The 17168-nt window shown below is 36.8% G+C and overlaps 1 protein-coding gene across 1 annotated transcript in view; it reads left to right on the forward strand.

Annotated features, from left to right (window-relative positions):
- Positions 1 to 17168, forward strand: part of NCOR1 (nuclear receptor corepressor 1) — a 173975-nt gene that overhangs the window by 136231 nt on the left and 20576 nt on the right. Inside the window, exons 28-39 of the mRNA XM_015586644.2 lie at positions 927 to 1067; positions 2292 to 2375; positions 2871 to 3127; positions 3485 to 3845; positions 7104 to 7331; positions 9558 to 9767; positions 10260 to 10409; positions 10755 to 10868; positions 13209 to 13374; positions 13578 to 14071; positions 16575 to 16703; positions 17118 to 17163. Coding sequence (XP_015442130.1) covers positions 927 to 1067; positions 2292 to 2375; positions 2871 to 3127; positions 3485 to 3845; positions 7104 to 7331; positions 9558 to 9767; positions 10260 to 10409; positions 10755 to 10868; positions 13209 to 13374; positions 13578 to 14071; positions 16575 to 16703; positions 17118 to 17163 — 2380 coding nt within the window. The remainder of the gene's footprint in view (positions 1 to 926; positions 1068 to 2291; positions 2376 to 2870; positions 3128 to 3484; positions 3846 to 7103; positions 7332 to 9557; positions 9768 to 10259; positions 10410 to 10754; positions 10869 to 13208; positions 13375 to 13577; positions 14072 to 16574; positions 16704 to 17117; positions 17164 to 17168) is intronic.

Raw genomic sequence — 17168 nt, forward strand, 5'->3', positions numbered from 1 at the left:
TCATCTTTGACTCCTCCTTCTGAAGCTTTCCACATTCAATCAGTCACTAAGTTGTTTCTGTTCTTTTTCTTAAAAGACTCTGGAATCCATTCATTTTTGTTTATGCTCCAATGTTACCATCATCTTTCATCTGGATAACTTGGCGCTGCCTAACTGATTTCCCTGCCTTCGGTTTTAACCCATAGTCAGTACTGTTCATCATGTCACTTCCTTCTTGATTCTCCATTGCCTTTAAGAAAGATCATCATAAGCCCCTTACCTTGACTTAATCACCCTTCCATGATCTGCTTCCAACTTATCTCTTTAGATTGTTTCCTTCTCACTTTTTTTCTTTAGCCCCCTTTCGCTTATTCTCCCTACACTATTCCTCCCACCTCTTTGTACACACTGGCCATTAATTGAATTTAAGTTCTTCTAATGTACCTTACTCTGTCTTGCCTTGGGGTCTCTGTGCTCATTATTCCTTTGGCCTGTACCCTCTTCTTCCCTTTACTTGTGATTTAAACAACTCTTATTTATCCTTCACTTCTCAGTTTAAACATTACTTTTTCTAGGCAGCCTCATTGGTACCTTTAAGAGTTTGAGTTCCTTTCCAGCATTATCACAGCACCTTGTGCTTCTCTTTTCATAGTACTTATTGTACTTTATAGTAATTATTTATTAATTTTTCTGTAATTGCCACTGTTGGATAAGTTTCATGAGTAAAGGGACTTAATTTGTTAACCTTATCCATAAGCCTAGTTTATTCCTGGAACTCATATTTAAATGAATGAAAACACTTTTTATAAATATCATATGTAAAGATGTGTATTGTAGGTTAAGACTAGTTTTATATTATTATTTTTATAAGATACACTATGAAATTATGATAACTACTGTACAATAGGCCCTAGGCTCTGAATAATTCTTGTTTGTATATTCTGCAGATATTAAGAATGCCCGAGAAGGGACAAGGAGTCCGAGAACAGCTCATGAAATCAGCTTAAAAAGAAGCTATGAATCAGTGGAAGGAAATATAAAGCAAGGGTTGTCAATGAGGGAGTCTCCTGTATCAGCACCATTAGAGGGTAAAATGTTTCCAGAACATTGTTTAGATACATTTAATTTTGTATGGTAAATTTGCATTGTTGGATTAGATTGTATTCAATCTCTGTTGTTTCTACCTGAAATTTTTATTAATATACAAATGAAACATTAATATGTATAATATATAATATAGCTAATATATTAATATGAAACATTAATGTACATTTAAATTTATATTCATATCTACATGTAAATCAAATGGTACATGACAGTGGAGGTACATCAAAATTAAACATAATCGGTCACATCGTAGATAACTATGAAGTGAGTTTAAAAATCTAAAATTCATTATGAGAACTCTTTTTATTGTGAGGCAGACAAAGTGGTGTAGTGGATAGAGCAAAGACATGTATTTGAATTCAAGCTTCATCCTTTCTTGGTGAATTTCTCTCTGCCTGTTTCTTCTGTAAATTAAGAGATTGTAGAGGTACATTGTGTAAGGATTAGAGATAGGTATCCAAAGTGTGCTAAACATATGATATGCATTCGGTAAATGATAGATGTGATTTTATTCCATTAGTGACTCACTTCCTTTAAATCTTAACCTGCCTCAACTGTTTAATCTAGATGAAGTACTAAAAACAGGGTGAGGACTCTTAAATCTTAGAAGTGGTGTGTAATTTTCTAAGAGCTGGATTTTCTCTGTATTAAAAACAAACAAACAAAAATCCCACTTCCCTTTACTTTAAGGTAAATGGATGTGGTTATTTCCAATCCTTGATTCAGATTTATCAGCAATGTAAAGTGAAACTGATTAAGAGGTTGTTTACAACTTTTTAATTTTTATTTGCATGTCTCATCTGTTTTTGAGATATCTGTTTTTCCTGCTTTCCCTTTCTCCCAGATATATTTCAAAGCTAAACAATGATGTCCAGTCCCTTTGTATTTTCTCTTACCTTGATAAAGAAACATTGAGATTTAAAATTTAGTTTTGAAAGTATCTTTCCTTTTTGACCTATAACAGATGTCGCCTGTGGCCATTTTCTGTTTAGGAAAACCTTTCAAAAAGAACAGATGATGTTATGATGGGTACTTTCAACTTTTATTTTTTCCATGACAATCTTAATAGTTCACAAATTTAAAATGATAATCCTTTTCTCTATAGTGCTTTTATAGAAAATATATACTCTAAGAACAATATAAAGTATATGTGAATTTACCTACACATTATGTTTAATTCTTGAATTGCTTTCTTGTTTTGGAAGGGCTGATATGCCGAGCATTACCCAGGGGGAGCCCCCATTCTGACCTCAAAGAAAGGACTGTGCTGTCTGGTTCCATAATGCAAGGTAAACTTTTTGTTGGTTTTGGCTTTTATTCATGACTGCCTCACTGGCAAAATAGTTTGACATTAATTTGCAGTGCATGAAACCTGCTTTTAAGATATTTTAAGATATTCTCTTTTGAAATATAAGATACATAGGCTTGATTATAAATATTATTTCTGAGCTATATACTTAATTTGAAAATGATAGTTGCCTAATCTTTGAATATACAGACATCTTCATTATGTAAGAACCATTCTGTGATTGTGATAAATGATGTATTAAATCTTGAAAACTCTAAAAAAGTAATGACTGATGAATATTTATTTAAAGTTCTGTTGTAAACAGAAAATCGATTAGAAACCGCAAGGTGGCAAGGCATTAATTTTTTTTAATTGTGTTAAAATATGTAACAGAATTTACTGTTTTAACAATTTTTAAGTATATATTTCAGTGGCATTATTGTGGCAACCATCAGCATTATTTTAATAAGCATGTTTCCTGAATTCTCTTTTGAAGGCACACCAAGAGCAACAACTGAAAGCTTTGAAGATGGCCTTAAGTATCCCAAACAGATTAAGAGGGAGAGTCCTCCCATACGAGCATTTGAAGGTGCCATTACTAAAGGAAAACCATATGATGGCATTACCACCATCAAAGAAATGGGGCGTTCCATTCATGAGATTCCACGGCAAGATATTTTAACTCAGGAAAGCCGAAAAACTCCAGAAGTGGTCCAGAGCACAAGGCCAATAATTGAGGGCTCTATCTCCCAGGTAACTAGATTGTGGTTCTTTTTTTTGGCCATTCTTCTTTAGACTGTGATATTTATGGCGTATTTTTAAAAGTGTAATTTAATAATTATAAGTAGTTCTTATGCTATCACATATCTTGGAAATAAACATGAAAGTTTGTATATGTTTTATCATTAGTTTTTCTTGTGGCCATAGTGTGGAGTGAATAATGTGGGAAACGATGCAACTCAGGATTGGTGGGCTTGTAATTGAGACATCCACACAGAAAATAAAGATTACTACGGCGAACTATAATTGCCATGTGCCAAATATAGACCTGAGATGGGAAAATATTCACATGCTTTGGGCTACCTGTAATGTTTGTTTCTTGCTCTTTAGGGTACACCAATAAAGTTTGACAGCAACTCAGGTCAGTCTGCCATCAAACACAATGTCAAATCCTTAATCACGGGGCCCAGCAAACTAGCCCGTGGAATACCTTCACTGGAAATTGTGCCGGAGAACATAAAAGTGGTAGAACGGGGAAAATATGAGGATGTGAAAGCAGGCGAGCCAGTGCGTTCCCGGCACACATCAGTGGTAAGCTCTGGCCCCTCAGTTCTTAGGTCAACACTTCATGACGCTCCCAAAGCACAGCTGAGCCCAGGGATTTATGACGACACCAATGCACGGCGAACACCTGTGAGTTATCAAAACACCATGTCCAGAGGCTCACCCATGATGAACAGAACTTCCGATGGTATGTAATTTTTGTATTCTTGTCTGATTATTTTTATTGCGCCTTTTTATGTCTGGCAAGTAGCAGATGTTGAATTGTTAGCTTTACAATGAAGCAGGATCTGTAGGTTGTGCTTGATGCTAGAGTTATGGAGTGCTACCAGATTAAAGGTAGGCATAATTATAGGTAAAATACCTAATATTGTAATCAAGTGCAGACTGTGGTGGAGTCCAGAAATGCTCTAGAGTAAGTATAGGCTTAGAATGGTTTTTTTCAGCTAATTCTGTGAGGTTTTCTGGAAGTCAGTTTTCACATTTGTTTTTTTCAGCAGCAATTTGGTGTGGTAGTTGAAAGTTTAGGGTCTGGAGCAAGACTATTTAGGCTTGAATTAATAATGTTCTTCCTGCATGAACCTGGACAAATTACCAAATTTTTCTATGCTTTAGTTTCCTCATCCATAAAGTAGCAATGTATTATTAAGACCAACCTCGCTGCATTGTTGCACAGATAAAATGAAGTGATAATGTGTTTACAAGACTTTAAAAGAATAGTTCCTGGTATGCTTGAAGGACTCAATAAATGTGAACTATTATTGTTATTGGTGGGTACATCAGTAAGGTAAGAGACATTGATTTTTATCAGGAGGTCCCTGAAACAATTCTAAGGCCCTTAAAAATGTATCCACGTACCATTTAAAATTTTATTGCAATACATGATTTATTGAGGACTCATGTGCAGGGTCCAAGGCTGGACACTGCTAGAATTGTAAAGATGAGAAGTGTGGGAGAGGAGTAGCATGGAAGGAGAAGAAAAGGGAAATGCCTACTTAGGGGTAGGGTGGAGAATCCAAAACTTTTTTGGCTCTAGTTTTGAAGGAGAAGAATCGCTCTGCAGAAGGAAAAGGCACTCCATATTTGAATAAATTGGGGCTTAGAAGGGGATGTAAAAAACCAGTATGATTTCTTGGTTGTGACAGGCAGATTTGTTTGACCATGGTAAAGTTGATATCAAAATATCATATAGATGATAATGATGGTTGTCCAACATTGTGAGTGTATTAATGCCACTGAATTGTCCCCTTTAAAATGGCTAGAATGGGGAGTAAAAGGGGTCAAATATGTGGTGACAGAAAGAACTCTAACTATGGGAGGTAAACACAATGAAAATATATATGCCTTACTGTTAAAATGTACAGCTAAAACTTACTGGATTTTGTTAACCAGTATCACCATAAAAAATAAATAAATAAATTTAAAGGCGAAAATAAATAATTTAAAAAATGGCTAGAATGGTAAATTTTATGTTCTGTGTATTTCTTTGGATATTCCGAGACCTAGTTTCCAATGTGGTAGTGGTGGGATATTCCCCACACCAACAAACATTTCTCAGACATCAGTAGGGTAACTAGGATTCAGTTCAGTTCCAACACTGCCTACCCAGAGATAACACCAGATTCCACTGGTTAAGGATTCAAGGTTCAGCCTACAAGACTGTGTATCCCCTGCCCCCACTCCCAGTCCATCAACTTCGGATGCCAATCAGGCTGTTCCTTGTGCTCTGACCAACTGGCTGCAGATTGGAGATTCCAGTGACACCTTCCAACTCAGGATGCCAGTCACTAGTCCAGATCGTTACCTATACTTTTGACCAACTGGCTATAAATCAGAGGTTCCCACGACCCTCTCCTTGGGTTTGATTAATTTGCTACGACTCACAGAGTTCGAAGGAACATTTTACTTACTAGGTCACCGGTTTATTAAAAACGATGCAGGAGCAGCCAGATGGAATTATGCATAGGGCAATGTATGTGGGAAGGGGCGCAGAACTTCCACGCCCTACTCTCCACGCTCCACTCTCCCCAACACCTAGGTCACTCACCAACCAGGAAGCTCTCTGAAGACAGTCCTTTTGGTTTTTATGAAGGCTTCATTATATAGTCATGATTGAATCACTAACTATTGCCAATTGAATTCAGCCTTCAGCTCCTCTTCCCTTTTTGGAGGTCATGTCCTAGGATTGAAGGTTCTACCCCTCTAATCACATGATTGGTTCACCTAGCAACCAACCCCACCCTTAGATCCAAAAGTCACCTCATTAACACAACAAAAGACACCTTCATCTCAACACTTAGGAAATTTCAAGGGTCTTGGGAGCTGTGAGTCAGAAATTGTGGATGAAAGCCACATGTTTATTTCTTATAAATCACATATTGCACTGTTTTATCACAGTTATTAAAACAATCGAGTGCGAAAGCCAATAAATGTTTGCATTGATGGGAGGATCTAACCTTTATGAATATCATTTAGAAAAGAAAAGGCTGGAGTAGGAAGGAGATCGATGTTGGTGAGGTAATGAGAAAGTCTTCATGGAAGTACAGAACAAGTAAAAATAGTACAGTTGTTCCTCCCTTATCCATGGGAGATATGTTCCAAGACCCCCATTGGATGCCTGAAACCTCAGATAATAGTGAACTTTATCGATAGTATGTTTTCCCCTATATATATATATATACCTTTTCACATAAAGGGAGCAGTTTACATCTTCTCTTTGGCATATCTAAATTGTCAGCATCACTGCTCTTGTGCTTTGAGGCCATTAATAAGTAAAATAAAGGTTACATGAACACAAGCACTGCAGTATGACAGTTGATCTGATTACCCAAGATTGCTACTAAAAGACTAATGGGTGGGTAGGGCATACAGCGTGGAGACAGAACTGAAGGGCACGAGATTTAAAATGGTGCACAATTTAAAACTTAATGAATTGTTTATTTCTGGAATTTTCCACTTAAATATTTTTGGACTGCAGTTGACCACAGTTAACTGAAATCATGGAATGCAGAAGAAAAAAAAAAGAAAAAAGATTGGGGGGACTACTGTATAACTTAGTGACTGATGGGCAGCAAGGAGGTTGGGTAATACAAGGAGAGGAAATTGAGACTTGATACATGTGAGATCAAAAGAATTGAGAGTGTTAAAGTCATACAGAAAACAAAATTATTTATGAGATTTAAAGAGGAGTGTTAAACTTTCTTTTAACTTAACATTAGGTCATAAAACACTAGTGCTATGATCTAAAAGATGATAATCTATAAATCTCAAAATCTGCTAGATGTTACATTTGCATATTTTGTAAAAGTGAACTTTAAATTTTTAGTGGACAGGGAAGATCAAAATATTATATGTCTATAGTCTATACCTGAGATGTTGAGAAATGAATAAATATCATACTTAGCAAGTTTTCTTAAGAATTTTTTTTGTTGGCTCTTTTTTTTTCCAGTTACAATTTCTTCTAGCAAGTCTACCAATCATGAAAGAAAATCGACACTGACTCCTACCCAGAGAGAAAGTATGCCAGCAAAATCTCCAGTGCCTGGAGTGGACCCTGTAGTAAGCCACAGCCCTTTTGATCCCCATCATAGGGGCAGCACCGCAGGAGAGGTTTATCGGAGCCATCTTCCTACACATTTGGATCCAGCCATGCCATTTCACAGGGCTCTGGACCCCGGTAAGCACAGTGTGTAGTGCTAATTTATGGCAAAGAAATAATATACCTGTTTGACTTGTACTTTAATAAAGAGAAAGTTTAACAATATGCAGATAATTGCACATATCATTAGCATACAGCTTTGAATTTTCGCCATCCGTATATCCCCATGTTACCAGCATCCAAATTAGGAAAAAAAATAATACCAGTATCCCTTAAAGAACTAAAAGTAATAAGTATATGAAAAGCCCTCTATGGCATTTGCTTAAGCTGTTGAACACATAGCTTAATGTAAAAGTTATTTTTAAATGGCACAGGCATACCTTAAACATTTTAATTTTTAACATAGACATTCATTTACTAGTGTTCTTATCTAAGGCCAAGGTTCACTGATTAAACTTTACCATTGTCTTTCTTATATAAACGATACTTACATTTCCAGGTTTAGTTTTTTTAAGTGAAGCTAAAATTTAGAGACATTTTACATCAGTCTAAACACAGAATCATTCTAGATTTCCCCCCAACTTTTAAAATAGTCTAATCCATACCTGATTCAGCTTCTGTATTGAGTCTTTCCAAAACAGTCAACTTAATTTCCAGAGAAAAATCACTCTTTTCATTCTTCTTTTCATCCTTCTCTAGATCATTTCATTAAGTTACATAATTACAGTAGCAAATATAACTAGAAGGAATTTTCAAACAGACACCACTGACTATAAGTAAACAATTCTGGTAGGTGCAGAGGTATGCAGGTTTTCTACAGAGCAGTCTGCACTGGACACAATGATGCTGCTCACCGGGGGTGGGGCAGAGTGTTCTGCAAAGGGAAGAGTCCCATCATCAGGTCCGCAGGTCCGTCTGCCAGCAGGTCTGTGGAGAATCTCTACTGGGTTGTCTGTCATGACCCACCTGCTGTGCAGAATCCACCCTACCCTCAGAGGTTCCAGTCCCTGCTCCTCTTGCCTGCTCAGACTCACTCAATTATGTTTTCTGGTCATAGCTCTTCTGTTTGCTTATTACCATCTTTCTTTCAGGTTGAAATTGGGACACAGAACATTGTGTTTCACCTTGGTCTTTAGGGAAGCAATTTTCATTACCAGTATGCTAAGATTTCTGAGAGTTGTTTATATTTTATAGTAGCAAGGTATGTGTATAAAGTGTTTTATTGAAAGCTATAACGCTGCCATCGAATTGTTTGTTACTTGAGAACATTAAGTTTCAGAGGAGTTCACACCTAGTCCTTCAGAGACTGTCCAGAACTTAGGTGGAAGTTCTCACAGAGTCCCCTGACAGACTTACCTCACCGGAGTTCTAGATGTAGGGGAAGCAAACATTCCAGAAAACTTGTTGAATGTTTATACTTTTATTTAGTTTTTATTATAGTCCTTTATTTTATAGCAGTTTCATTTGCTTGTCATTTTTGAGCTTTTGCTGGATTACAACTATTTTAAGGATAGAGACATTATCTTGTACTTTTTTACCATACCTACCTCTTCCTAGTATCTTGTGTCATGCTCTAACCTAGGGTTGCCAGACTACTGCCTAGGGGCCAAATTCTGCTGCTGCTTGTTTGTGTAAATAAAGTTTTATTAGCACATAGCCACACCCACTTGTTTATACTTGTGGCTGCAGTGGCAGAGTTGAGTTGGTGCCACAGAGACTATATGGTCTACAAAGCCTAAAATATTTGCCATCTAGCCCTTTAGAGAAAAAGTGTTTATCTATGCTCTAAACACATGCAGTAATTAAATGCTTATAAACTAATCATTTTCACCCCCAGGGAAGTAAAGTTGCTATTTGTCACAAAGTGTTTTCACATATATTTCCACTTGGTTGTATTGGATAATCAGAACTACAAAAATAATTTCATTTTTAAATCACTCTTGGAGACTTTAGGTGAAAATAATACAGTTACATGGCAAATATTGAAAGTGAAGCTACTTGAATTTTTTAAGCTACTATTCTGGTAAAAAGGTTAATAGTCATATTTTATTTAGTTTCTCCTTCCCCTTTTCCATTATATCTGACATTAGAATATATATATTAATATTGCTAATATATCAAGGTTAAAATGAATCCACCTTAATCCCTGTAGCACCTGCCCCCCACCTTCCATGTTAAATAAAAGTTGCATGTACACATTAGATCAACAAATTGTTTTTTCCTTACTCTTTTTGTGGGTGATGTTTAGCAAATGAATTTTAACCTAGACTAAATGAAATACCTTTCTCTCATCCTCTCAATCAGCTGCTGCTGCTTACCTGTTTCAAAGACAGCTCTCACCAACTCCAGGTTACCCAAGTCAATATCAGCTTTATGCAATGGAGAACACAAGGCAGACAATACTAAATGATTACATTACCTCACAGCAGATGCAAGTGAATTTGCGCCCAGATGTGGCCAGAGGACTCTCCCCACGAGAGCAGCAGCTGGGTCTTCCGTACCCAGCGACAAGGGGTCTGTGTCTTTGCCGTTCAGATTTTATAGCACTTATTATGTGTACCCAGGATTTCCTAGGTATTCAATAAATATTTGTTGAATGAAAGATGGAAAAAAAGTAAAGAAGGCTGTATCCTTCTTTCTATAACCTTTAACCTTTGAAGGCACCAAAGTAATGTCTTGAGATGGGGTGTTTTGGTGAACACTGAAAAAACTAAACCAAATCATTGTGCCATGTATTTAGAATAATTTTTTTTTACCAGTTTTCTGTCTCTCTTTTAAGTCCGTGCTTTTAGGTTACTGGTATGGAGCAGAGTATTTCATATCCTTCTCTAGATTTAAAGAAGGTCTTATAAAGTAATGATGACCATAAACATTTTTATTTATACCGTATACAAAGTATCATTGAATTATAGAGATAAACTAAAAAATAATTGCCACATACAGTTCTGTGTCTTTACAATAACACTTAAATTTAACATAATTTCATTGTATTTGTCTTTTGAGCAGGAATCATTGACCTGACCAATATGCCACCAGCAATTTTAGTGCCTCATCCAGGGGGAACAAGTACTCCTCCTATGGACAGAATCACTTATATTCCTGGTACACAGATTACTTTCCCTCCCAGGCCATACAACTCTGCTTCTATGTCTCCAGGTAAGAGCCCACAGTCACACACCTCTCTGATATGACCACCGTACTCAAGTGTTTACAGCATAGCCTTTGAAGGTATTTTGGGCACTTTTTTCTCATTTGGTCTCCTGTTTTTCATGTAATATTTAGTAATAGTTCCTGTATGCCATCTGTTACTAGATACTCTAGAAATATCCTAAAAGCTTGTATTATGCTCCAGTTGTCATCCAAGACAATAAAACAAACTTCCTAGATCTCAAATTTGAAACTGTTTGAAAATTTTTAGTCACTTAAGAATTTAAAAATTGTTTGATATACCTGATAAGTTGATATTTTTGTCTTTAAGTTGCAAATTTATGTGTTTTACAGGACACTCAACACATCTTGCGGCAGCTGCAAGTGCTGAAAGAGAACGTGAAAGGGAGCGGGAGAAGGAGCGGGAACGAATTGCTGCAGCTTCCTCAGACCTCTACCTTCGGCCAGGTGAATGGGTTGGCTTTTTTCATTCTGTGGATATTTCTTAGTAATCTAATGTGATGGGGCATTGTGCATAATGTCATAGGGGGTGCTAAGATGTTCTTGCAAATAAGAATTAGAAGAGAGAAAGTAATTACATGCTTTAAGTGAAGTATACATGTTGAAAGTAATATAAAAGTTGAAATGGTGCAGAGATGAATTTTAAACAGGAAAATGAAGTTTTCAGGATGATTTGGCCCCAGCAATTAGCTATAGTTGGGCCTAAAGATACTGGATGTAGAGCTAATTGTAGCTGAAAGCAGCCCAAACAAAAGGCTAATAGACATGAAGATGTATGTGTTGTTGAGCTGAAATTTAAAGAAAGAATGGAAAACATGGTTAGAAGGTTGTGTGATATTTCGAATAAGTGAAATGCTGCCATTTGGTGTAGGAAGTAGGTGACTTGATCAGAGGGACATTTACACAAAGGTGGCATGAGATGGATTAGAACCCTATAGGTAGGTACGGGCTGGTGCCGGGAGGACAGTAAGACTGTCAGTTCATATGTGTTCTAATGGGGCTTAAGATATGTTGACACTGGCAATGGCCAGAAAGGAACTGCTTGGAAGAATGCTGTTAAGGTAATTCAAAAGGACTTAATAACTAGATATGGAGAGTAAGGAAGAGATGAGAAACAAGATTATCTGCACTTAAGATTGAGCAGGATTAGTGAAAGCAAAGAGAGTGATTTTTATTTTGGACATACTTAATCTTACGTGTTTTTGGAACATTTGTCAACCCTTAGATGTTACTGGGAGGAATGTTATAAGTGGCGGCAAAGGGAGCCAGACAGATGTGGTCAGAGAGGTTGCTGCAGAACTGAAGGGCACAGTACAAGGAGGTTGTCACATTTATGTGGTCATGGGAGACAAACCCTATAAATTCAAAGTGATGGCACTGTAGAGAAGGAGCCTAAAAACTAGCCATCATGTTTCATTAGTACTGTCATTTGAGAGGATTTATCTTAAACAATTCAGTGGCTGCAAAGCCTAAAAATATTTTGATGTAACCCACTGTGTACATGTAATAAGAACATCACTGAGTGTCTGATGATAGGAAACATTTAATGAATTATGAGGTAGCCCTATAATATTGATTTTATGTTGATTGTCTAAAAACATGGAAGTTGATTTAATTTAAAGCTGAATACAAGTGATAACTTATTTTTTAGTTTATCTCTGTAATTCATGATACTTTGTATACAATTAAATAAAAACGTTTACGGTCATCATTACTTTGTAAATTTTAAAAATGTTTGTGGTCTCACATGCAGATTTAACATGATAAAATACCATTTTTCTACATCAGACATTGGCAATAGTAGTGTAAATGGGGATAGCCTTTTCAGAGATATAAAAATTTAAATAGCAATTTCACTTCTAAGATTATGCCCCTTATACTTACACAAACTGATAATTGTCAGAAAGGAGAAAATTGCTGAAAAGGCTGCCCTATGTGGTACCTGCTGTGAGAATAGGGATGTATACTAAAACTGCTAGTTCTTAAATGAGGGCAAAGAACAAGTTAGAAAGTCAGACAGAGGGCACAGAACAAGAGGGGTTAGAGAAGAAAGTGATTAAAGAAGAAATATGAGAATTTGAGATCTTCCAAGTAAAAAAGTAGTTTTGACCAAGGCCAAGTTGTGGCTGTGTTATGGGAGAGCTGAGCTTAAGTGAACAAAAAACATCTCAAATGTTGAAGAGTAGTTAGTGGAGCTGTACTTTTGGGAAGGGTAGTGTGAATGATTTCATGTCAAAAGAGAGCTCGCTGAGAAAGACAGTTACCTGTGGAGGGCAGTAAAGAACTGGAGCAAGAACTGTGGATGAATGAAATAGTCTCAAACCCTGGGGTAGCAGTACTATATTATTTTTGTTATAATACTTAGAAAGTTATACCAAATTTGATTTGGGAAATGATAAACATACTAGAGTTTGAGGAAAAATCTTGAGAGATGAACTTACCTGATTTATTTTAATACTTCAGTATTGGTATTATTTTTGTTTCTCTTCTGGAATCAAGATAGAAACTTGTCACAAAAATGGCAATGACAGTAAATGATAACTGGCATTTTTGTTTCAAGTTACTAGTGTGGTTTTCTTGCATGTTTAAGAAACTCTTATAGAACATATTTTTATATTACACTTTAGAAAGTGTAATATCAGGTTTCTTATTTCATTTTCCTTTTTTCTTTTTTGGGAATATTAAGAAATTAACAATCCTTAAATTTTGCTATCTCTAGCTTCTTCCTTGATGGCTTATCTTTTTGTGTGTGTGTGTGTGTGTGTGTGTGTGCATGCCCCCCTGCAGGCTCAGAGCAGCCTGGCCGACCTGGCAGTCATGGATATGTTCGTTCCCCATCCCCTTCAGTAAGAGCTCAGGAGACCATATTGCAGCAGAGACCTAGTGTTTTCCAGGGAACCAATGGAACCAGTGTAATTACACCCTTGGATCCAAGTGCTCAGCTACGAATCATGTAAGTCTATTGTATATATATTGACAAAAAGATGCCAGTCTCTTTAATACACATTTTTTAGCTTGTGACTGCAGTAGTTTTAGTAATAATGTACTACCCACCCAACATATTTTTGTTGTTGCAGTTTGTCCTTTCATCTCCCCACCACACCCTAAAGTATGGAGTCTCCCTTTCACAGAGTTGTGGTTTGGTTTTATTTATAGGCCGCTGCCCGCTGGGGGCCCTTCAATAAGCCAAGGCTTGCCAGCTTCCCGTTACAACACTGCTGCAGATGCCCTGGCTGCTCTTGTGGATGCCGCAGCTTCTGCTCCCCAGATGGATGTTTCCAAAACAAAAGAGAGTAAGCATGAAGCTGCCAGGTTAGAAGAAAATTTGAGAAGCAGGTCAGCAGCAGTTAGTGAACAGCAGCAGCTAGAGCAGAAAACCCTGGAGGTGGAGAAGAGATCTGTTCAGTGTCTGTACACTTCTTCAGCCTTTCCAAGTGGCAAGCCCCAGCCTCATTCTTCAGTAGTTTATTCTGAGGCTGGGAAAGATAAAGGGCCTCCTCCAAAATCCAGATATGAGGAAGAGCTAAGGACCCGAGGGAAGACTACCATTACTGCAGCTAACTTCATAGACGTGATCATCACCCGGCAAATTGCCTCGGACAAGGATGCAAGGGAACGTGGCTCTCAAAGTTCAGACTCTTCTAGTAGCTGTATGTATTTCAATCTCAGTTTTGCAATGTGATTTCTGAGTAAAGAATTACTTTATTCTTTAGGCAAAGCAGAACAATATTGTATAAAGAAAATCTTAGTCTTGATAGTAAATGTAATAGGTTTTGTGCATTAGTAGTACAAAAATGTCTCCTATTTTAATAATTATTTAAATATCAGAGTTTCTTTAGGTACACCTGTCAAGGTATTTTCCATGAGAAAAGTCTGCTCTTTACAGAGTTAAAGTTGTAAAGTAAATAGATAGAGGGCAGGGCTTATTGACATTTTCAGGCATATGAAAGGTGGTAGATAGATATATCATCAAGCTCTCTGCTGTGAGGCCTAATTTCTCAAGCAGTGTTTTCTGGGACGTGGTTCAGTGTATAGGCTGATACCCCCAAAGCCTCTTAATATCCTTTTTCTAAGGTATAGAGTTCTAATAAGTGAGACCACCTATTTTTGGTAATTGGTATTTACATTGCACCTTTCTTGCAAGGTGGATTTTGATCAAGCCCTGTTAATCACTTTGATGTCTACCCTGTAGTCTGTAAGAATTCATAAATCTGCAGTAAAATGCTAGAAAAGTTGCTTTAAATTTATTTTTAACTATCGCCTAAATTCTGTATAGAATTCCTGAAGAAACAAGGTGGTATTCAGATAAATATCTGCTAATACTTGAAGCGATTTAACCATATGTAGCCATCTCTGTTTCTATTAATGAGATTAGTAGAGTTGGAGATAATGAAAGAAATGATTTCTCATGCACCAGCATGCAACATGCGTCTTTGGAGAGATGAGGGGAGCTTGATAGTTGTGTAGACAAAAGACTTCCTTTAGCCTGGGATAATGGAAATCCTTAAAATAGGTGTTATACAGAAATTGCTAGGTGAGGAAGATCTGTAGTTACATGAATAGGCCCTTAGGAGAGAAGTCACCAGGACACATGGCGACCCCAGCCTGTGGCTTATTGAATGCTGTAGCACATGGTTCCCTAATCACTGGTTAACACTTCTTTTCAGTTTGCATCCAAACCAAATCTTGCTATAGGAGTTTGACTTTCAGAAGGTCTGAAAATAGAAAGTCTAGCTTCTTTTCTGAGTGTTCATGTTCCTGAGTGTGGATATATATGCTTTTTTTTTTTTTTTTTTTATCATTGTGTAAATTACTTTCATGAAGCCCACAAGCTATTTACAGTTATTCATTGTGGTTTTCAGTTTTTCAATTCAGAGCCTCCCTCCCCCAAAGGTGAAGCAGAGTCTTGCCCTCTACCCTTAAGGCTTTCAGAGCAATGTGAATACAGTTTACCATCAGACTTTCCATTGACTCTGTATTGGATGTGCTAAGTAGATTTAGGATGTTGAGTACCTAAACAGTGATGAGTACCAGTGGATATAAAAATTGCAAAGTAGTTTAAATTTCTTTGAATATAGTGATTTATTTTACTTCCCCAAAGATAGTTTCTATCCCAATTATCAGGTTTCTATTCTTCTGAGCATACTAGAATCGAGGTAATTGCAACCTCCATGACCTGGTGAGGGGTAGGAGGAAAGGGCTGTGCAGTTGAGTACTGGAGGAACAGGTGGTGGCCTGGTAGTAGAGTTCATTCTCACCTTCTGTACTTGTGTCCAAGACCCATTGACTGATCGTATTTGCCAATCCACCAGGGTCATATACCCTTTGGGCCTCTGACAGTTATCTCAGGTTCCTTGCTGCATCCTGAAGATGCAAAGAGTACTCTAAAGTCAAAGTTCCTGAGTAGGAGGTTTTACATCTGCCTCTCTCCTGTTCTCAGCTCTGAGGTATGGCAGGACTGTGAAAAGCTGCCTGGACCTGTAGTGCATAGACCCTCAGTTTCCTTAGAAACTGCATCTTAGAGGGGCATCCTCCCTTTCTGCCAACAGAGTGAATTTATTTCCCTTCAGATATCCCTACCATTTCTGTCAGTTTTCACAATGTAACATGGTGCTAAAAAATTGTTTAGAGTAATTTTTGTCAGCAATACTACAGTGATTTGAGAAAATAATTATATAGTTACTTAATCCATAGCTTTAAAATCATCATGGTAATGAAGCAGCTTTGTAGCCTCAAAGTTTGTTTAAGAGCTTACTGTCTCACAGAATTGAAATTATTGGAAACAATGAACTATTGAGATCTACTCTCTCATTTATTGAATTTGTTCTGATGAATGTTTCCTGGTGATTTTCTTTTCCAGCTCCCAAGAGAATGTCACAAATCTGTTCTTTATTCTGCCTCACCTAAAGGTCTTAGAGCCCTCAAAATTCCAGAAAACTCTGTATCCTACCAAGATTAGGAACACCGAGGAAGCACTTCTGGACCTTTGATAACCAGTCCATTGAGCTCATTATTTTTTTATTAATAACCTGGGTGCCATGGAACATTTCGGAGAATAAAAAATGAAAACATGCAAATAGGTTTGAAGATCTTACAGTTTTGAAACTTTTCATAGGATTTGTTTTAAAATAAGATTGTTTTCTTTTCTTGAAGTATCTTCTCACCGGTATGAAACACCTAGTGATGCTATTGAGGTGATAAGCCCTGCCAGTTCACCTGTACCGCCCCAGGAGAAACTACAGGCCTATCAATCAGAGGTTGTTAAGGCAAATCAAGCAGAAAGTATGTCTTTTTTAGCTACCAGTTTATGTTTTCATATTTGCATTTATCATTTGCTTCTATTATCTGTTCAGAACATGTTAAAAAACAACTTGTTTTATTTTTGTTTTAATCTGCACTAATAAAACTAGGTTTAAGCTATTATTTGATTACTTATTTATATTTTAATTATATAGAAAATAGTTCATATTAATTTTATTTAACCACCTGTGATTTAAAATTTTATTCTATATTAGCTCTCTGATTTCTTTCTTTATTCAGTAAATAAATATTTTTTCTTCAAAATTAAGCTATGAATTCTATTTAGAGATTTGTATCACATCTCTTTCATATGTTCCTCTGAGTTGTGTTTAATTTTTGATAATGAGTGAAAGGCACAGCATTTCTGGAGTAAGACATCTGTCTTTCCTCTATTAGATGAAGCCACTAGACAGTATGAAGGACCATTACATCACTTCCGACCAACCA

This window comes from Pteropus alecto, unplaced genomic scaffold (genome assembly GCF_000325575.1).
Source record: "Pteropus alecto unplaced genomic scaffold, ASM32557v1 scaffold52, whole genome shotgun sequence".
NCBI classification, from domain to species: Eukaryota; Metazoa; Chordata; class Mammalia; order Chiroptera; family Pteropodidae; genus Pteropus; species Pteropus alecto.